This window comes from Notechis scutatus, chromosome Z (assembly GCF_049901735.1).
Source record: "Notechis scutatus isolate UNSWTSFEM ecotype Mainland chromosome Z, rNotScu1.2, whole genome shotgun sequence".
NCBI lineage: Eukaryota > Metazoa > Chordata > Lepidosauria > Squamata > Elapidae > Notechis > Notechis scutatus.
In genome coordinates this window covers 84,482,812-84,504,840 of record NC_142025.1, presented here as the reverse complement: position 1 = coordinate 84,504,840, position 22,029 = coordinate 84,482,812, and the positions used below count along the sequence as shown (strand labels likewise).

Below are 22,029 nucleotides of genomic sequence, written 5' to 3'. Positions count from 1 at the left end.
TCTCCCCCTTTTCCCCCCTACTCTTTTCCCCCTACACTTTTCAACGTGCTGTGTTCCTGGATGTTGCTTTTTGTTTTCTGCACAACTTTGCTTTCTTTTGTAATAGCTCAGAAATCATCCACGCATGCTGATGTATCCCCCACCCTTCTGGATTCGCAATGGCTAATTCTGTCAGCACTCAACCAGCTTACTGTATATACTCGAGTATAAGCCTAGTTTTTCAGCCCATTTTTGTGCTGAAAAAATCCCCTCGGCTTATACTCGAGTCAGATTCCCTCTGAAAAAAAATGGTGTGGAGTCGCGGCCTCCGGCGGCAGCGACTCCCAACAGCCCCAGCCAGGAAGGGAAAGGCAAAAAGCGTTTTGCCTTTCCCTTCCCGAGGCGGCGGGACTGGGGCCGCTCCGGCGGCAGCGACTCCCAACAGCCCCAGCCGGGAAGGGAAAGGCAAAAGCGCTTTGCCTTTCCCTTCCCGAGGCGGCGGGACTGGGGCGCGCCGGCGGTAGTGACTCCTGACTCAGGGGGCCTCCGAGGGAGGGGAAGAGAGTGACTCCTGCCTCCCGCTGTCATTATCATCATCTTCTTTTGGGTTAGTGAATCAGTTAAACCTTTCATGATAGTGAGATCGTTTCCCAAATTAATTATTTTTATTTTTGAAATTTACCAGTAGCTGCTGCATTTCCCACCCTCGGCTTATACTCGAGTCAATAAGTTTTCCCAGTTTTTTTGTGTAAAATTAGGTGCCTCGGCTTATATTCGGGTCGACTTATACTCGAGTATATACGGTATTTTTGGAAGATGCTGATAAGAATTGCTATAACCTTCTGTGTAATTGTCGAGCTTAAACTTGACTGTTTTTTAAATCACTAAAGCATATTATCTTATCGAAACTTTTTCTGGATGGTTACTTTTGAAACAAGAATCTCCTATAACCCTATCAGATAAAAAGAGAGAGATATTAAAACAGCAGGAACAACAACTCTTGGCTAGTGTCCTCCAAATCTCTAAATAATAAATGTGTCATGGAGTTGCAGAGATGGACAGGAATGTTTGCTTCTTGTTTTCTCTCAGTATCCAAGCACAAAAGATTCCACACTAAAAAAGCAGAACAGGCCATGTTTTAATAAATCAGTCTTTAGGAGCAGTAAGAAGCATGGTGGTGATACGATCATGGCACAGAAGGGTCAGCCATAATAAATTGTTTCAGGGAATCAAGCTGATGATGATAAATAAAATTGATTTATTAAATGTAACATGCGTAAGAAGAAAAGCAAAGATTTAGAAATGTGGTAATCTCATGAATGAAAGTTGCCAAAAAGGAGGAGGACTGCATGCAATCACAGGTTGCCCATTATAAATTGTATTTTTTATAGTCTATTATTCCAAAAGCCTGCAAGCTTTCTAGTACTATATTTCTTCTGTTGGTTTCAATTGATTGGGGACAGCTGCTTTAAAATAATTCAATATAACCTGTTAAACTATGATGTGTCAAAATACAGTTTCTGTATTCACTGATCAAACATGGCAAGCAAGCTTGTCATTATCATAAGGCATCTGCAGCATAACAAGTTGTAATTAACTTTTTATTAGCTTTCTGGGTCAGCAATTAGGACATAATGGGTCCTAATTTGTTAAAGTAAACACCAACATTCAAGGATCTAATATTTCACTAATCAAAAAGCAATGCAATGTCAACTTTATGCAATGTCGTGTGCTGTGGGTCATATTTTTACAGAAGAAATCCATTGTTGGTGTGCTTTTAATAAAAGAGTTGGTGTGCTTTTAATAAAAGATATATTAGGAATGTCTTTCCTGTGCAATAATTTTTCTCATGGTTTAAAGAAGTTCTTTAGACAAAGAATAAATTTAAAAAAACAGCTTCATAACACAATGTGCACTCATGTATGTATTTGTACTATTGAGTAGCATTTGTTTACAGCATCTTTATAAAGTTATTTTTTTTTTAAGATAAAGTAAGTTAGAAGATAAATCACTTTTATTGATCTGTGTTAGAATACTTCATTCATAAAACTTCTCCTTCAAGAAGGCTTGCATTACTGGCCTGTATTCATACTTTTCTGGAAGTCTGCCATATGAACAGTTTCGGCTCATTTAATTGTGACCAGCACTTCTGATCCTTCTGGTCCTGTTTATTTCTGCTTCTGTAACAAACACCATTCTTGTGCCTCCTTTGATTTTACTGACTGTAGTCTTAACTTTTTATCAGGGTCTTTTTCTACCTTCCCTGTTTCTTTTCCTTCAGCATTTCATTTGGCTACACTCTAGGACAGTGATGGCTAACCTATGACAGGCGTGTCACTCGTGACACGCTGAGGCACTTTGACTGACACGCCTGTTGGTGTGGGGAAAACCTGCACATTTAGAGGCTGCCTGTGCTCTGCTCCAATCCCTGCTCCCTGCTTGTTGCGTGGAGGCGTGGTGTCACCACTGCCGCAAGATCTTTGCAGCAGAGAACCAGTTTTAACCGCCATAAACTGAGGTTTGTCAGTTTCATTACCTCAGGAACGCTACAGGAGGAAAGGAGAAACATGAGGTTCACAGCCCTGTAAGGTGGCCTTCCGATCCCCACATCCTGCACCTGCAGCCCTGAGACCAGGGAGACGAGTTTCACAGCCCTGTGTGATTACCCCAGCCCAGTCCGTCATAAACCAAATAATTGATATTTCTTGAAGTGACACACGACCCGAGGAAGGCTACACTTTTTCCCGATTTTTGACACACCAAGCTGAAAAGGTTAGCCATCACTGCTCTAGGATCTTCAATGCACATCTTTATTTACGTTTTAAGATCAAACAAAATTTTTGTAAAATACAGTTAAATAGTCTATGACAATCTGTCCCATCTAAAATGTTAAATAGTCTGTTTCATGTTTTCAAAGCAGCACAACACAAGTAAACTATCCTGAGAATTATGTGATATTTCACATCTGAAAGTAGCAAAATAGTTTAATTTTCTTCTAATCTGCTTGGAAAATCCAGCAGTACAGGGCTAATGTATTTTAAATGCAAGTACTTCTAGGAAAGGCAATATAATAAAATGAAGTTTATTGTTTCAGTTTTCCCCAATTCTCATGGGCAAGCTCTCTTGTCCAGGGGAAATTTAAAATATTTATCTTTTAAAAATGCAAATGGAAGAACATTGTATCTAGCTATAAATAATGTTTCTTATAGTTCTGGAACAGTGAGTGTGATTAGTTTATTGGTTCCAGGTAAAAATTTTAAACAAAGCTTTCTGTGGTAATCCTATTTACTTCATTTTAGTGTTCCATATCCTTGACCCTTTGCAGGAGATATTGATTAGCCAAGTCATACCCAGGAGAGGTAAACAACTCTATCAAAAACCCATATGATAGCAATGTCATATCATTTTGGCTTTCCATTTTCAAAAATGTTTATCTGCCAAAACTAACAGGACTAAACCTGAAAGGAATCAATGGAACTTGAGCCAATAAGTGTCTGTTTCCAAGACCTTGCTGTTCTTCTAGGCATTCCATTGCCTCGTCTAGTTGCCTAGGATATACATCTAGGAGCAGAAAGAATACCATTTAGTTGCATTGTCTCGATTTTCTTTTGTATGCATGTAAACGCCATTAAAAAATAGGGTTAATTGTTTTGCTGAAAGATTTAAAATTGCTGAGATTAATTTTCCTCCTTTAGAGAAGATTTTTAAATATGCCATTTTATTAATTTACTAGTTGTTGAGGTTTAGCCAATGAGCATCCAAGTATTCTTTACTTAATAATTTTTTTAAAAAAAAAGATCAGAGCCTTCCAAATCTTCATATGGTGAAAAGTTATTCCCAATATTTGACATTCTGGATCTAGTTAATTTCGTTTCTTTCAGTAATCCATCTCTATGGCTTTATTGTGCCATAATTTCTGGTTTTATAAAATTAATATCCGCTAGTCCAATCTCCCTTCAATATTGGACTATTAACTTTTATGGTTCTCTTAAGGCTAATTAGGATATATGAATAAATTACTTCATCAATGTACAGCAAGATGGGAATGTTGAGGCCTGAAAGTGAGGGACAATGAAAATCTGGCTTATCTAAGGCTTCAGTTAATATAGAAGTCAATAGGTGCCAACGTGCATCCTAGTTTAAACACTTTCAGGATAGATATTTATTTTGAAATAACTTTTTATGGGTTACATTTCACAATGAGTGCTAGCATGGATGAGCAAATATTTATTTAGTATATTTATAAACAAGTTCATATAGCTGTCCCTCTCACTGAAGGTGACTCTGAGAGGAGCACAACAAACAGGTAAAACTACATACAAAATCACAGATATAAAGAATAAAAATCAAATAGAAAATAGCAATAATTATATAACCAGATATACAAAATCTTGGCAAAGATGGAATAAAAACATTGTGTGAGTACAGCAGTGGAGTCATCTAAGCATGTCTCTGGTTCCTGGGAGCCTCAGGTCTGTTCAGATAGTCTGGTATTGAGACCCTTTCAGAATATAATATGGATGGAGCCAATCTAATTTTGGAAAGGAATAATGTTTCATAAGGCAGGCACTATAGCAGAGAAGGCATATCTCTGACCCACCAAACGTAGGTCCTTAGCTGATTGTACCTGCAGCATAGGCCTCCTGCCACTTGTTTATTGATCAGGGATCGTGAGTCTAGGAAGATCTCCAAGTTGCACATAGGATCTGTGTATGTGTGTAACACAATCCAGTACCAAAGATGGCATAGTCATTGAAACAATGAGTCCCAAAATCTAGCCATTCACTCTTGCCAAACCACCCAGATCTTCACAATCTCCAAACATTAGGATAAGACCATTCACAGCTTCACTTTATTTGCCAGGGTGGAGATACAGAATTGTGTATCATATGTGTACTGATGATATCTCACCCAGTGGGATGGGTGAGTTCACTCAGCAACCACACATAGATGTTTATGAGGGATAGGACAAAATACCAAACCTTGGGGCCATTCCAGAAAGCAGAAGTTGAAGGAGGGTCCTCTCCTTCCCAATCATCACTAACTGGAATCAACCCAGAAGGAAAGAGGCAAATCAGCACAACAATATGTCGTTTACCCCAAATCTTCTGAACTGATCCAGAAGGGTACCATGGTCAATGGTATCAAAAGCTGCTAAGGCTTCAAGTAGGTCACGGATACATGAACCCCATCCCATCTAAACTAGAGGTCATTCAAAAATGCAAGCAGTGCTGTTTTTGTCCATACCCAGGTCTTAATCATGACTGAAAGGGATGTAGATAATTCACTTCTTCCAAGGTCTTCTGCTGCACAATTACCTTTCCCCCAAAATAGAGGTGATAGTACTGAATGAAAATTGTCTGGTATGGTAGGGTTCAGCAATTGCTTCTTGAAGAAGGGGTGAATCAAGGCCTCTAAGAGGTAAAAGAACAATCCCTTCCCTCAAGAATTAATCATTGCCACAACCCACTCACACTGCACCTTACCTCTGGACCACTTTAACAAGGCAGGACAGGCATGGATCTAAAGGCCTGGGGTGGGAGTGGGGGGGGGGGCAGTCTGTCTACTCATAGTCCTGTCTACTTCCTCAGGTCCTACACGTTGCTTGTTTATTAAATGTATATGCTATCCATCTTGTCTAGAGGTAATTCTAGGCAGCTTATAACAAACTAAAAGCAGCAAGATAAAACATTAAAAGGTTTTTTTAAAATATTAACATTAAAATTGACTTAGAATTAACAAAGAGGGCAAGAAAGGGAGCAAGATGCACACAGGGTAGAAAAAAGTATTATCTCTATCTATTAACCGCTTCCAAAATAACACACTCCGATCGGGGGCCTGAGGCCAATTTGCAGAGTAAGGTTTTCAGGTCCTTTTAGAAGGTCGAAAGGGTGGGATCAGATTTCACCTCCGGAAGCATCATGTTCCAAAGAGCAGGAGCCACAGTAGAAAAGATTCTTCTCCTAGACCCTGCTAGCCAGAATTCACATTTTACTGGCACAGGTGAGGCGAGCCAATCCCAATTTCATGTAATAAAATGGAGCAATAGTGCTTTCTTACTTAATTTCTGGAGGTACTGGCAATGCAGTATATAGATGTATAGACATGGATACTGATACATTCAATCTGAATTCCTTGTAATTAATTCAGTGAGTGCTTTTTTCGGTTTTCAGAGAATCAAGAAATTCAGTGGCTTCTGTTACGCTTACTACTGGCCAAATAAGGAGAATGAATCATTGTCCAATTCCTTAGTAGATGCTTCAGGATTGAAGAATGTGCTCAAAAATATCCCGCCCACCTTCATATTGGAGTAGCACTTATGCTAAACACACCAAAATAGTTCAGTACATCCCAGCACAATGCAGATGATGCTGCCCAAGTCTCTGACTGGAAATAACATATTGAAGTCTTATTCTTGGTTATGATCCTCCAAGATCTCAGCAGAGGTTCAGGCCTTTATTGAAGATTTTCTCTGCAAGTTGATTTTTTTTTTAAATAGTAAAGTATATAACAAGTCAAATCATAGTACAGTTCAGGAAAAAAAAGTCGGTGCCTTATATCCATTTTTAGCTTTTAGGATCTGAACTTAACATTTTACATCACTATTCCAAAATGTTGAATGACTTCATTCCTATTCAATTTTGCAGCACTAAAAAGGATGCCAAACTTGGTTGTTTGAAATAACACCTGCTCCTTTCCTCAGTTCCAAGCAACACAGACCTGTAGTCCCAAGAGAATAAATCATAGGTGTGGCAGTGGTATTGGGTCATCTCAGAATCTTCAGCATTAAGATACATTTTTACACAGATGGTTGGCTTCAGGTTGACTCAGTTTTTACAAACAACATTTTCACATGCCTACACTTCTTTCTCTACTCTGGATTTCTTTGTAAATTGGGGCAGGTTCAACTTCTGTTCCGTACAATGCCTTCTTTTATAGAAGTGATATTGGGTTCATTATGTTGCTAGACATTCTCACCCAAGGAGTGAATAAAGATAATTGTAGCCATACCTCTTGCATGCTGCTGCTAATTCATAATTTGAATGAAATGTCTTCAAAATCTCATGGCCTTGATTGACCTTTACATGTCAGGCTCCCACCCCACCCCACCCCCAGTAAATCAGATATTAGAATTAGATGCACTTTATTATAAGGCTTCAGCACTAGGACCTTAAAAGTCTGATGGTACTGATCTGCCATTCTTTTTACAGCCTGACTGGTTAGATAGGTTCCCTTGTGAGTTTTTCCTGGCTCATTATGCAGCTCTTATGCAGTGCAGTGGTTAGAATGAAGAAATGCAGCCTACTTCTGCTGGCTGCTGGCTGCAGTTCAGCAGTTCCGTTCTAACCAGGCTCGAGGTTAACTCAGCCTTCCATTCTTCCGAGGTGGGTAAAATGAGGACCCAGATGGTTGGGGGCAATGTACCGACTCTGTAAACCGCTTGGAGAGAGCTGTAAAGCACCGTGAAGCGGTATAAGTGCTACTGCTATGAGGCTATACCAGGGTCCCCAGGCCGCAGCCCACCACCCGGCCTTGAGCCGTTCAGAAGCAGACCACGGAAGTGGCAGGCTAGTGCGTGCGTGCACAAGTGCAGGCATACACGCTCCATTTGGGCAAACAGGTTTAGGAACTCTGGGCTATACTATGTTTTTTCCTGATTATTTCTTAGACAGTATCTCTTTTCCCATCTCCCAAGTAATTACTATATATCATTACACTCATCTGATTCCTTTCACATTATATATATAACTTCAAGTACTGATTTGTCAGGATCTTCATTACCGCTCAAATCTGATCAGATGTTACTTCTTGTTCTCTGCCTCTGGCGGATGTATCATAGTAAACACATGCATCTGAATCCACAAAATATTCAAAAGTATTTATAATTACAGATAAACAATCTACGGATTTGTGGAGATATCAAAATTACTCTGGAATTATGCAGAGCAGATTTTGACTACCTCTGTGCCATTTCATGACTATGGTTATACCCATCTCAGTATTTTTCAAGACTAGATTTCCTTTAATTTTTGTACATGCTACAATAATAATAATAGAACAGAATTAGAATTAGAATAAAAATAGAACTAGGACTGGGAGAAGAGGAGAGGAGGAGAGGAAAATAGAAGAATAGAATAGCTTTATTGACATGCAAAGCAACAGAAAAATAATTATATTAATGATACTAATAAGGGAGTAGTAAAAGCTTGGGAAGAATAATACTACTACGGCTGTCATACAACATGGATAAATATACTTAGACATTAAACAGCACTGTGAGAATTAGGTGTTCAGCAGAATAAAGAATGAGGGAAGAAACTATCTCTATGTCTAGTTGTTTTGGTATGCAACGCCCTATAGCTGGGGGGGAGAAGCTGAAACAGTTTATATCAAAGATGTGAGAGTCCTGTAGATATTTTATCAGCCCTCCTTCTGACCCGCACAATATACAGGTCTTCTGTGGAAGGCAAACTGGTTGCACTTCTTTTTTTCTGGAGTCCTAACTATCTGTTAAGTGTCTGTAATGGGTTAAATGCCGTTATGAGAAAATAAAAAAGCCAGCTACTCTAGAGATACCTTTTTAGTATCTTTTTGTATTGGAATAATGATTATAGTGAGTTACAATGGGACCTTTCACTAAGTGTGACTTTGAACTCTTTTTCCTGTGTTTTCTCCTCCCAGGAGCCTTGCCTGTACTGTTGTGGAAATGTTAACTGAGAAACCACCCTGGGCAGAATATGAAGCTATGGCAGCCATTTTCAAGATTGCTACACAGCCTACTAACCCCCAGCTTCCTACTCATATATCAGAACCTTGCCGGGACTTCTTAAGGCAGATCTTTGTGGAAGCCAGGAAGAGACCTTCAGCTGAAGAGTTGCTCCAGCATCATTTTGCCCAGCTCTCCTACTGAATTACTGCCTCTGATTCCATTTTTAGATGATACTGTTGTCTGAAGTGTTGTGGCCTATATCAGAGAGTCCACTCCAAAACGTTGGCAGATGGACATTCTGTTTGCCTAGTAAGATAGCGTGTACAAGGGCAATGCAAAAGTCAGCCAGTTTCATTTTGGTATCTTCATTCTGAGGGATTGATGCTTTCTCTGTCACTACCCATGTGGTGACATGGTATTTGGCACGTGGCTAGGAACAATCTCAAATGCTTCATTTGACTATAGATCCATCTCTGAAACTTGGGGAAATGAAAAAGGATGAAATGGGCTCTTGAGAATGGCTAAAAGCTACAAAAATGTGTATTGGGCTCATATTACCACTGTTTTGACAGCTTTTCAGGTTGCAGGGTGTTGTTTCTCCTTCTCTTTAGCCCTCCCCTCTATCCATGTTTCTGGATAACGGGAGTGGGGAGGAGATTCCCATGGATCAAATGTACAATGGAATCTAGATGGAATAAAGGTTCCCTGAATGAAATAAGGAAATCGAGTTCCATTCTGGCAGTTGTCTAAAGGTGCAATGCAGAACTGTGTGTTCTGTGTCTATGTAGTGATCACGGGCTAACTCAATTTTTGTCTAGGAAAAAAAAAAATCAGTATTGTGGGGCTTGACACTTTTAACTTCTATTTTTTTAAAGCAGTCTAGGCATTATTGCATTAGACTAGGAATTCATATGGGAGATATTAAGAATTTTTTGAAATTAACAGGGAGCTGAGCAAGGCATGGTGCTCCTTCTATGAATGTCAAAAGTCAGTAAATAAAATGAGGAATGTATATGGAATTTTACATTAATTGCAGAATTTATCCAGATTGTAGAATGTGCCCATTTTATGGATTGTATTGCACAGGATATCATGCAATAAATAGATTGTGGTGAGGACTATTGTGAGGAAGCATGGTATCAATGTGCTGCCTTTAGATGGCTGTTAGTTGGATAAAATATTTCCTTCTACACAGTTAAGATATTATGCTACAGTTATAATTGACATGAAAATATCTCAATTACTGTGAAACATTCAGTCTCGTATACCTCCATTCGATAGCTTCATCCATCCAAATCTCTTTCACGGGATAACCTCCCCCCAAAAAAGTTTCTAACCAAAGATTATTTCATTGCTGCCAAGATCAGTCTTCAAGGAGAAGCAAGGTATTACTGCTAAGCCTAGACAGGATTGTTCATACTGAACAGAACTACCTTTTCCAGGTGCTTGTAATGGAAAAATTGGGGCAAGGAGAAGTGATATTACTCATCTGTCTTTATACATTCTGGGTTTTCTGCATTCTGGGTTTTCTGCATGCTTTTCTGGTCTTTAGAAGAATAGCTTCTAAAGTTTGAGACCATCTTTTCCCATAGTTCTGCAGAGCTGAAGTTTGTTAATCTTGATTATTTTCTAAGAAACTTTGTTTTTTTTTCTTTAAGAGGCACTTCTATCAGATTTAATTGAGTACAATCAGAGAGCAAACTTCTTGATCTCTCAAATGTTTGGTTGCCAACAGCATACCTTTATTATATAAAATGTTGGATTAGAACCACTCAGACAGGACCTCTATGAGATCTATGAGTATCTCCGTTATTCATTATGTAGCAAATCATGTACACTCCAGGAGCGTTAAAAAGGATTCTGCTTTGCAAACAGCATTCTGCCACTTGTGATACTTCAGGTGTTTGCTGTTAACCTTGCAAAGATATATATATTAATCTACCCTTGCTCTAGCCACCCATTTGTCAAGTGTTTGCACCTCTGCAAAACTGAGATTCAGTCTCATCTGTCACTTTATACAAAGTTGCATGTGGTTGTTTCTAACAAGATTGCAACCTACCTACCAGCCTCAGATGTTAAAGAAAGTGGGGGGAGCAGCGCTTTCAGTCAATTTGCAGGACTTCTTTTAAAGCAGAATGCAATTGATATGCAGGTAAAAGCAGTTCTTTTCTGCCGTCTCCAGTCTTGTAGTTGTGCCAAAAGGCCAGACCAAGTATCTTGTTGTGCTCGAATTTTCTGTCATATTTGCTTAAGAATGTCTATGGCTTTATAACAAATAAAGTTATATAAGTTACATAAGTATCTGTATGGATCTAAAAATGCTACCGTGATTTCCTTTTTTTAGTTCATTTGCCAACATGTCTGTAGGTCTTGGTTTGTAAAACACAAATATTCTTTTTCAAGACAACAACGTTGAGTTATGGCATTTCCTTTGATTTCAGCAAATAACCAGCAATAGAGTTGGTCCCTCATCTTTGAGAATATGATATGTTGCCTTGGCTCCTCACTGGGTGGATAAGCATAATAAGCCAAAGCATTATTCATATGGTCAGCAGTGCACTTTTATAAATATATTTATATCACTTTCTTATTAAGCATTTTACTTCATGTAAAGAAATTATGATGTCTCATACTTTTTATTTATGCCATACTTGTTTATGTTTATATATGTGTACAGCAATTATTATGGAATGGGGAGGGAGAAATTGACATCTTTGTGAATTTTTAAAAAGGGGAAAAAAGCAGCTGGTTTTGCAAAGATTTTTGATTACTGTTTATTACAAGATGTATCAGGTCAAAATGCCTTTTTGTTTCCTTGCTAATGTTTTTTTTTTGGGGGGGGGAGTAAGTGAAACAGAATAACAATATAGAAATGGCAATTTGGAATAATAGAAAGCCACAAATTAGATATATTAGAGACCATCAGTCTCATGTGTTACTGTTGATATAACACACAAAGTCTTCATCGAGCTTATTGCAATTGCTTCACAAAACAACAGTGATCTGTACTGTTGTGTAACAGCACAACAGTGAGGTTGCACAGTTCTAGTGTAACCTCATTTTAAGATAGATTTCACATATTGGTCTCACAACTTTTTTATGTCTGCATTTCTGTTGCATTTAAATTTCTATTTTAAACTCTGTGTGTGTGTGTGTGTGTGTGTGTGTGTGTGTGTGTGTGTGTGTGTGTGTATATATATATATATATATATATATATATATATATATATATATATATATATATATACATACACACACAGAGAGAGAGAGAGAGAGAGAGAGAGAGAATAAATAGCATACTGATAATCTGAGAAAGAAGGCCATGATATAGGAAACAGCCTTTGCAATATCTGAAATGTTAACATTGATATACTGCTACTCAGTGCAATAAATTTGTCCTTCTAGATAATATTCACTGGAGTTCTACAACATCTAATAATTCAGGAGTGCTTACTTCCAGATAAATGCATAAAAAAATTTAGCCTTAAAAATGCCCCTTTTCTTTTGTAATTTATCTTTTATGCCAACTGTTTCCAGACTTTCATTATTTTTGCTTTATAAAAGGCCCCTTAGGAATTTCTCTTGTGAACGCTTTATGGCCTCCTGAGGAATACATCATGCAGATTTGCTTTTGGAAGTTTCTGATGCTCATCAGTGCAAATGAGAGAGTGAGAGGAAAAGGATATTTGCAAATTCTCTCATAGAACTGTAATTATAAGCAAGGAAACAAAAATGGGTTTAGGCTTGGTACGACGATTCTGTATACTCCAGTTTCACCAGCCACTTTTCTGCTAAACAGCATACATTTAAAATACCGTTTGTCTAGAAGCTATTCCCTTAAGACATGTATCTTATTATCTTTCCTGAATTGCCTCATATATGTGGGCTACTTTAGTATATGATTTGGAAGGTTCACAGATGGCAAAAAATATAGATTGCTTTGTTTGGAGGTAAATTTCTTTAAGATTTCACAGCTAATCTGAGATCCTCTTCACATAAAATCTTTGGATTTATATTTTTGAATATGATGGTATGTCTGACTTCAACCAAATTTACCCAGGAAATTACTGAGATTGGGTAATTAAGTTTGCAGCCTTCTGTATATTTTAACACTGCCAGTGCTAGAACAAATAATTTAATGAAACTCAAAAAAACAGCTTTGAAGAACATTCTGTGATTTATCATTTGGACCTGGAGTATACAGAAGACCTTGAAGTACTTGTCTGTTTCTAATTTTTATGAATTTCTATAATAACTGAGGCTTGCAGTGCAAAGCCAGGCCAATGTGTAACTTTTATTTACAATAAAATATAATTTTCAGCTAGTTATGTGTGCTACTACATCTTGTATTATTGGAGGCTGCTTGAATATCCAAGTGCTCAGTAGCTCTATTCTGCAAAAAACATACTATGAATTCTCAAAATAGCCATACTATCATAGTGTGATAGTGAAAATTGTCTCACACTTTTTAAAACTCAATAAGTTATTTCATCAGATGTTCTTTTTGAAATCCACAACCAGGGAAATGAAGCATTCCTATGTGGTTTTGAATTGTGGGATTTGTTTAAATGTGAGAAAGGTATACTTAGCACTTTTAAAGATGCTCATCATCTTTCATAGCCTGCTAAGCACATTTTTCGGTATATTCTCGAATGTAGGCACCAAACACTATATCTTTTATTAAGGAAGATATGTTTTAAAGCTGCTGAACATGCCATCTGACATGCTTTTTATGAATTGTGTGTGGACCACAGCTTTTCTTCTAGCCAGTGATATTAAACTCCTGTTTTTTTAATGCATACAATGATGACTGGATTGTTCTCCCAGGCAAAACATGTTTCTTGTTCTTGTTTCAAGAAATCTTTTGGAAACTGAAGTAGAAGTTGCACATTTTCATCTCTCAAAACTTTCATAAATGACATCAAAGAAGAAAAGCTCAGAAAACCTATATTACAAAAATAAGACAGTGCAGCTCTGGACACAAACACCACAAATGTACTTCAGCTTATCACGTACCACTGAAAAGGCAGATATAAAAGATAGACACTGAATTCTTCCCCAGAGTTTAAGGCTGAATGGATAGAACATAGCTGATGAGAACTAGGATGCAAGGTCTGCAGTCCCCTTTCAGACTTAAGTTCCTCATGGTTTTGGACTAATAATACATGCTTCTGTAACTGCTAAAACCAATTCTAACCCCACAACTTTTAATGTCCAGGGGTGTCTTTTATATGCCTCCTTGAAATTCCAAAAGTTGTATTTTCTATTTCGTTGTTTGGAATTTCTAAAGCTTGAATATATGCATCTTTACTTTACCCTAGACATGTATGGGGTCTGCAGCAGAAGCTCACAGCCTCCCCATAAGAAAAGATAACAGGCTACATTCAGGATTCTAAGTAAATGCACAGTCAGAATTCAACATGTTGCCTATTTGCACAATTTGTTTATCCAAATGGCCAGATATTGGGAATAGGTAATGCTCCATCTTCAAAACTGGATATAAAAAGAGTATCTAAGAATTGGTTAAAGCCTGTTGGAAAAATTCCTTTTAGTTGAACTTCAAGAGTAAGGAAAGCAACATCCAGGTCAACCTGTTAGGATACTGATTGCTAAAAGGGAGACGGGTTGTATTTTAACATATTATATGGAATAAAGTTTAGTCATAGACTTTTGACTAAGGAGATGTACAGTATGAAATATCACATTTACAGCTTGTCTAGTCAAACTGTTTAGCTACAATCCTAACTAATTCCATTACTAGTATGGCCTGATCCTCTTTATAGCATTAGTATTCCTGCTTTTCCATGAATAAAGCAAAATTTCCCATTTATCAACATGTCTGTAGTTTTTTGGATGCTTAATTCTTTCCACAGTCCATTAAATCTATGGTTCATTCCTACTTAGTCTTTCCTGCTCCTAGCCATCTTGCAATTACCCCTGCTCTCCATCAGCTCAGTTCATCCCCATATCAAAGATCTCAAAGTGGGGAACTATAGGCTATGGGTCATGCTGTATCTGTACCATTCTCCACCTCTTTCTGCAGCCACAGTTGCTTGTGCTGCTTGCGTCCAAAACCTTCGTCATAGTTGCCTTTGCTCTTGAACAGCTGCTGGTAATGTGGCTTGCAGTAGAATTCCCCATGGAGAGCTGCATAACTACCCAAGCTGAATAGAAATAAGAATGAGTTAGGGTTTACTACAAAAGGGCTGAAAAATGGAAGAAAACTAATATACCGTATTTGCCGGCGTATAAGACGACTTTTTGCCCTGAAAAACATGCCTCCAAGTGGGGGGTCGTCTTATACGCCGGGAGGACTCCGACTCCCACTTGAGCTTGAGTTGCAGCCGGGAGGAGGCTGGGGGGAGCGTGTGTGTGTGTGTGTGTGTGTGTGTGTGTGGCGGGTGTCACTCGCCACGCGCTGCATAACCTTTCCCCTCTTCCTTCCTTAGCGGTGTGGGGAGGAGAGGATTCGAAGATCCTCACGTGCGGCGTACTTTTCTTTTCTTTTTTTTCTTTTTGCACGCAGGTTTTGCATGCGGGCGGCTGTAGGTTAAGGATGGGGAGCCCCGGGTGGGTTATCAGGTTTTACGGTGCTTCCAACATGTGCGAACGGTGGGAGAGCGGAGAAGAGAGCGAGCGAGCGCCCGCTGTGTGAAATCCTGCCGTCAAAGCAACACTGGGGAGGCAGGGTATAAATTTACCAGGTTAATGTAGCAATGGTGATTAATGCCCAGAACATTGTTTGCGGGTATTGGGGTGTGTGTGTGTGTGTGGTGGTGGTGAGGAGAGGTTGTCCTTTGAATGCGGAAAAGTAGGTGTGACCTTGTAGGAAAATAAAGAGATCCTTTTTAGCGTGTTTGGCTTCTTTGCCTCCCCTCGTTCGTTTTGATGTGGAGATAATGGCCTTCGAGCGGGAGGGGAAGAAAACGGTAGCTGGATCATTTCAAATTTCACTTACTCTCCTGCCTCACTTCAATATGTCTGAGTGACTCCAGATACTGGAAGACTTTTTGAATGAAAGTGTTACCTCCATTTTTTTTTTTAAAGAGGGCCACTTGGGAAAAAAAAGATTCTAAGGAATTCCTTGTTTCTTGATTAAAGAGAAGGCATTGAATATACTGTTCCTTGGCAGCCTTTTCAGTGTCCGGGTTTTTGGGTGTGTGTGTGTGTGTGAGAGAGAGAGAGAGAGAGAGAGATCAGCTGTATTGAGAAGAGAACGTTTCCTGTGTTCTCATTTTATTTACAACATATTTTACGCTTAATGGTAAGCAATGAAAAATATTTTTAAAACTCATTTCTAAACTCCATAGCTATTTGCATATTCTTGGTTCAAAATTGGATTAGCTCATTTCAAAATTGTCCAAAGCAGAAAAGTGCGTCAAAAAAAAAAAAAAGTGCAAAAGTGGAAGGTGTGTGGAAGAGGGGTAGTCTTATACGGCGAGTATATAACAAACTCTATATTTTGAGTGGAAATGTTGGGGGGTCGTCTTATACGCCCAGTCGTCTTATACGCCGGCAAATACGGTAATGGCAGTTATACTATAAAAATGAAACTTACGAGTCTACTGCTGTGCCCTTCCTGAGAATTTGCAACATAGCATCTTTCAGATTTTGCCATCATCATATGTACTAATAGGAGCATGAGATCTCACCCCACAGAGGAAGTATAATTATTGTACTATAATTCAGGAAAAAGAGCTGCAAAGTCATTTAAATGTTTAAATGCCATAAGTGCTTATATTTCTCCATGTCAGAATGCAGAAAGAAGCCTAATTTAGTATTGTTTTTTCCACAATTCCTACTAAGCTTAGTAAAGACTTGATTGATGTAAGCTCAATGTCCAAATGATTTTCTTGGCAAAGCACAGAATTATTTTGCCATTATTTTTTCTGAGATAATTTTCAACTTCAGTTTACCTTCGGGTACAAAGCATGCCCAACTCTGCTTAACTTTTTCAAGATCAGCTGAGATCCTCTGCAAGTGGATATTTTTTTTCTTATAGTGGAGTCTTCTGTTTCATTTGTTTTAACAGCAGACTGAGAAAACATTAATGCCTTTCTCCCTGTGCTTTAAATGTTAAAAAGTGTCTAAAGATGAAAAATTGGGACCTTAAGGAACTTTGATATGATTGCCCTTCAAGGGGAAAAAATACTGCTCTGATTCAAGCCAACCATATTTTGCACAGTCTGGGTAACATTCAGTACATGGTACAGAGGCTGAGGAAAAAATATGAGATGTCATATCAAAACAATCTATTCCCAGTTCTTTATTAGGCTGCTAAATGAGGTGGAGGGAATTATAATTAATGGTGGCCATTGGGAATGATAAGAGTCAACAACCAGGAGATTGACCCACATATTCCCTTTACATTGCTCCCTCACACAAAGCAAAATAGAAAACTTTCTCACTTTTCCCTTACCTTAGCTTGGTGTGGCAATGCTTACAGCAAAAGCAGTAGTTATGGAAGACAAATTTATCAGCCACCAGGCGCTCCATAGGATAGACAGTTTTCTGGCAGGCATTGCATGTCTCTTTCACCTGGGCCTTCAGGCTGAATGACTGGATGACAAGAGTAAAAGGTGATGTGGGTGAAAGTAAGTTCCAGGAGAGGAGGCAGCAAGGGAAGAGGAACAATGTACAATTACCAGTGATTTAATTGTGAAGATACAATTTCAAAGCAGTCTGAATACAGCATACTTGACTTGTATGCCAAACTTCAGTTATGTTCAGCTAATAGTAAATAAAAGCAGTCTTAAGAGGCACCCTGGTTTAATATTAAGTATTTTAATAGCTGAAATAAGTAGTTTATGGAGAATGTTCCAAATCTAAAAGTACAGGAAGCTGGAATTCAGAAGGAAATATTTAATAATAGCAATAGCACTTGGACTTATATACCATTCTGCAATGCTTTACAGCACTCTCTGAGTGGTTTATAGAGTCAGCATATTGCCCCCAACAATCATTTTACTCTCACTTCAGGAGGATGGAAACCTGAGTCAACCTCAAGATCGAACTCCTGGCAGTGGGCAGAGTCAGCCTGAAATACTGCATTCCAACCACTGCGCCACAAATATTTACTTAGTAGAAACCAAAATGTTGTGGAAAATCATTGCAAAGGACTTATCACAAGCACAATCCTCAATCATAATTTTTACACCTTTTTTTCATTTTAAAACACACATGGAAATCCATATTCTGAATTCAACTGGCATTTAGGGAAGATATTTTAAAATACATCTAAAAAGAGAGCTTTAATTTTCAAAACTGAGGTTTAAAAATAATAAAGAGAATGATTACAAACTCTGCTTTAAATTTTGTTTCTGTGTGAGGGTGAATTATTTTATTGCTGTTTTCATATATTCTACAAATATGTTGCACAGTAGGATACAAGAATGTGATCTGAAGAGATGATAGGCATTACCTTTGACAGTTCTGCTCAGTTTTGATAGGCACATCAATTCTGAGCCTTTTAGGATCAGGATGGCCTACTAACAGTGATTCACACAGTATGTCTTACATGGTGCTGTCTGTCCTTAAAGAGGAGTTAGAATGAGAAACTGCAGTTAACAGCAATCTTCTCACTTGTATTTTGACTCAAGCAAAACTCTGGTTATTTCATTAATATCTGTGCTTATTTAAGTATTTCAATTTATTATTAAACAAAAAGCTAGAAAGAACAATTTCATTAATAAACTGAATGTCCAAGAGCCAAATGCAGTATTCCTCAACCTTGACTCTTTAAGATGTATGGACTTCATATTGTATTTCAGAGTTCCCAGACAGCATGAAGTCTCATTCCAGAATGCTGACTGGGGAACTGTGGCAGTTGAAGTCCACACATCTTAAAATTGCTAAAATTGAGAAACACTTTTGTAATAGAACTACTTGGCTTCCACGTAGGATTTCTTGAAGCCAAGGTGGACAGATTATCTGAGGCCTTAGTTGTGGTCACAGAATATGTAGAGGATAGTAGCTTTTTGTGTATCTGAGCAAGTTCTGTTTACCAATTCAAAATATTTTCTTTTTCTTTTGTAATTTTATTTATAGTTTTTTTCTTTAACATCCATAAGTGCTTAGTGAACAATGTATTGTTTGGGTTGATATACTAAACAGTACTAATAATGGTACTGTTTAAATATACATAATCATCATCTTTCAACTTCTAATATTTGTGTATATATTATAGTTATAATATACTCTATTATATATCAATATATATAATACTGTTTTCCAAATTTTTACTTTCTACATCTTTATTCTAACTTAATAAAATAGCCACCATATTAAGAAGTATTCTATATCTATCCGTCATCTCTTGCTTTTTTGGGAATTTCAACTCTTATTGACTTTTTGGTAAATCTTTCATGTTTTTCCCTTGGGGTCTTGTATTTTCTTACTTCACGCTTATTTAATCTAAGTATTTCATCTACTTCATCTCTTGCTGTTGAATCTCTAGAGCACCCATCCATAATTCTTTAATCACTTTTGGGAGATCTTTCTCTTCATTCCCTTCTATATTTTGAGTTCTTAAAGAGTAATCTATCTGTTCCATTTTAAGAATTATTACTATCTCTTCCATATCTTTATCTACTTGTGTCATTTTTGATTTATCTCTATTTTTTCCTCAGCTCCTTCTGATTTCTCCTCTATTTTCTGATTTTTTTTGTTCATATTTTATTATCATTTGCTGGGGGTTTTCTAGTCTCACATCTGTAGCCTGCATCAGTTCCATCATCTCTCTATGATTCCTTGTCATATCTTCCTGAACACATTGAAACATCAATAATATTTCTTTATGAACTGTGATTGTTTTCCCCTGTTGAAACATTTTGTAATAATTTAATTTACTCAAGATTCCACCAAGATTCCAGTACCCCAATTGCCCAAAAACATCAAAAATGCCAGTATTAATAAAGTTTACTTAATAGAATAGACTAGACTAGACTAGACTAGACTAGAATAGAATAGAATAGAATAGAATAGAATAGAATAGAATTCTTTATTGGCCAAATGTGATTGGACACACAAGGAATTTGTCTTTGGGGCATATGCTTTCAGTGTACATAAGAAAAAATAAAACACATTCATCAAGAATCATAAGGTACAACACTTAGTGATAGTCATAGGTTACTATAAGCAATCAAATCATACATAGGTTACTAATACGCTATCAAAACATACTAGGAAAATGAGAGGGCGGGGCTGGCGTCGCGACGATACGGCATGCGATCTTGGAGGTCTGAGATCGCTGCCGATATCTTTGCTCCTGGACAGTCCAATCGGATCTAAACCATCCCAAAGAGACAGTGAATGCAAAGAGCACATCCTGTCGATCCCAGGGATACCACAAAGTTCCTGGTAGATCCAGGAGAAGCTCGTTTTGCCAGTGGCAAAGAGGCAGTCATTAAAGCTGCTGAAGTTGGGACAGCTCCGAAATGGAAGAGAACGGAAAGAGAAAGTGTGCCGGTTTGGTGAGAACTTTTGCTTTACTTTAAGATTTGAAGGAAAAGAAAGAATCTGTAAAAGTTTTGACAGAAGTGATTAAGCGGCGATTTTAAACAGGAATGTCAAAGTAATATTTTTATCTTTTTTTTTTTTCATTGCTGGATTTTCTACACCTGATTTTATATTTTGAAACTGGACTGTTTTTTTTTTTCTTTCACCTATTCTTTCTCTCCTTTTTGACTTTATAATATTCTAGGCCAGAGACTTCCTTTTAGTCATCTTTTTTAATATCTTTTTCCCTTTTTAATTAATTTTTATTATATTTTGTTTGGAAAAGGAGGGGGAAAGTGAAAGCAAAGAAACTTTGTAACACTGCCAACTAGAGGCTTGGAAATATTCTATTTCTTTTTCTTGACCAGACAAAGCTGAGAAAGAACTGAGACTTCTTTTCAAGGACATTGCTATTTGATAAGATAGAGGGAAGAGCATGGGAGAGTATTATTGCAGATGCTCTTCTGGGTTTCTATCAACAGCTGGAGTTTGGTGTTGAAGCTAATCAGGAAAAAAAAGGTGATAAGACTCTGGAGAAGAGAGTTATAAATTTTAACAAAAGCCTTGGATAATCAAACTAGGTGCAGTGTGCGCTTTTTTTTTTTTAAGCTGCGCTATTTCTTACTTTAACAAACCCCCTCCTTACTAGTTTACTTTTCGTAATAGCTATTTGGATTTTTGGCCTTTTGGAACTTGTTTTTGTCTTTCTTTTTGTTTTTTGAAGTCAATTTTTTTACGTTTGCATTTTATTTTAAAGGAAAAGCTTTAGTATTAATGATTTCCTTCCTTTTCTTTTTAAGGGTTTTTAAGTCTCTTTTCTTTTTTTTCTCTCCCTCCCTTGTATTTTTTTTTACCCTCCATATTGGTTTTTTTATTTTTTTTATTTTTGTAGCTTTCTTTTTTTTTCTTATGCATCCTTTTATACCTGAGACCTCTTAATTGGATTAAGGTGTTGAAGAACCTGAAGAACTTTCCTTTTCTCTTTTTTAGTTTTTTACTTTTTACTTTTCTGCCTTTTTCAGGATTTAACAATTTTTTCTTTTTGGTGTGTGTTTATCGTCTTTTCTTCCATTTTTGAGTTTTTACTGCTATCTAGCCAATCGATTGGATTAAGGTATACAGGAACCTGAAGAAATTTTTTTATTATTATTATTGCTACTATTTGGTTTCTTTTTTCCTACTATTTTTATTTGGAATTGCAATTGGTTATTTCACAAGTGGATTAAGGTCTAGAAGAACCTGAAGATTTTTAATTGTCCGAAATGAGTAGGAAACTAACAGCCCCTGGTTCCTCAACTTCTACTTCTTCCTCTTCACCATCTGGAGGACAACGTTCAATACAGACAATGTTACAGCAAGAAAAAGAACAGAAAAAAGTGACCCTGCAGATGATTATGCAAGGAATTCAAAATATTCAAATAAGAACAGAGAATATTGAAAAGAGAACAGAGAACATTGAACAAAGAAAAGGGAAAACTGATGAAAAGGTGGAGAACATTCAATAAATGATGATGAAGTATGATGAGAGATTCCAAAAAATTGAAGAAGAAGACAAATAAAGAGATAAGAAGATTGGAGATATTGATAGCAGATTAACTGTAGTTGAACAACATAAAAGTGGGATGCTGAGATGGGAGATGGACAGATCAGAATTTTATCTCAGATTCCAAAACATAGAGGAAGAAAAGGGACAAAACCTAGCTGAGATAATGATAGAAATTTTGGCTGAAGCTTTGGAAATTACTAAAGAGAAGATGATGGATGGAATAGATGAGGTTTATCGAGTCTTCACTAGATATGCAATGAGAAATAGCCTACCAAGAGAAGTTCACATCAGATTTACA

At 37.4% G+C, this 22,029-nt stretch overlaps 2 protein-coding genes across 11 annotated transcripts in view; one reads left to right on the top strand and one right to left on the bottom strand.

The window, feature by feature from the left end:
* MAP3K3 (mitogen-activated protein kinase kinase kinase 3) overlaps positions 1 to 13,013 on the top strand; it is a 55,262-nt gene extending 42,249 nt beyond the window's left edge. For 2 of the 6 annotated variants that reach the window (XM_026679847.2, XM_087946432.1), the window contains 2 exons: positions 8,662 to 11,847; positions 11,974 to 13,013. In XM_026679847.2, the coding sequence (XP_026535632.1) occupies positions 8,662 to 8,890 (229 nt within the window). In that variant the 3' untranslated portion in view covers positions 8,891 to 11,847; positions 11,974 to 13,013. Of the gene's footprint in view, positions 1 to 8,661; positions 11,880 to 11,973 lie in introns of all 6 variants that reach the window. The other 4 variants (XM_087946429.1, XM_087946430.1, XM_087946431.1 and 1 more) reach the window with 4 other exon arrangements.
* LIMD2 (LIM domain containing 2) overlaps positions 1 to 22,029 on the bottom strand; it is a 50,665-nt gene that overhangs the window by 6,881 nt on the left and 21,755 nt on the right. For 2 of the 5 annotated variants that reach the window (XM_026679850.2, XM_026679849.2), the window contains exons 4-6: positions 17,109 to 17,248; positions 14,711 to 14,853; positions 4,117 to 6,699 (exon numbers count right to left, since the gene is read on the bottom strand). In XM_026679850.2, coding sequence (XP_026535635.1) covers positions 6,629 to 6,699; positions 14,711 to 14,853; positions 17,109 to 17,248 — 354 coding nt within the window. In that variant the 3' untranslated portion in view covers positions 4,117 to 6,628. Of the gene's footprint in view, positions 1 to 4,116; positions 6,700 to 13,344; positions 14,854 to 17,108; positions 17,249 to 22,029 lie in introns of those variants that run through there. The other 3 variants (XM_087946435.1, XM_087946434.1, XM_087946433.1) reach the window with 2 other exon arrangements.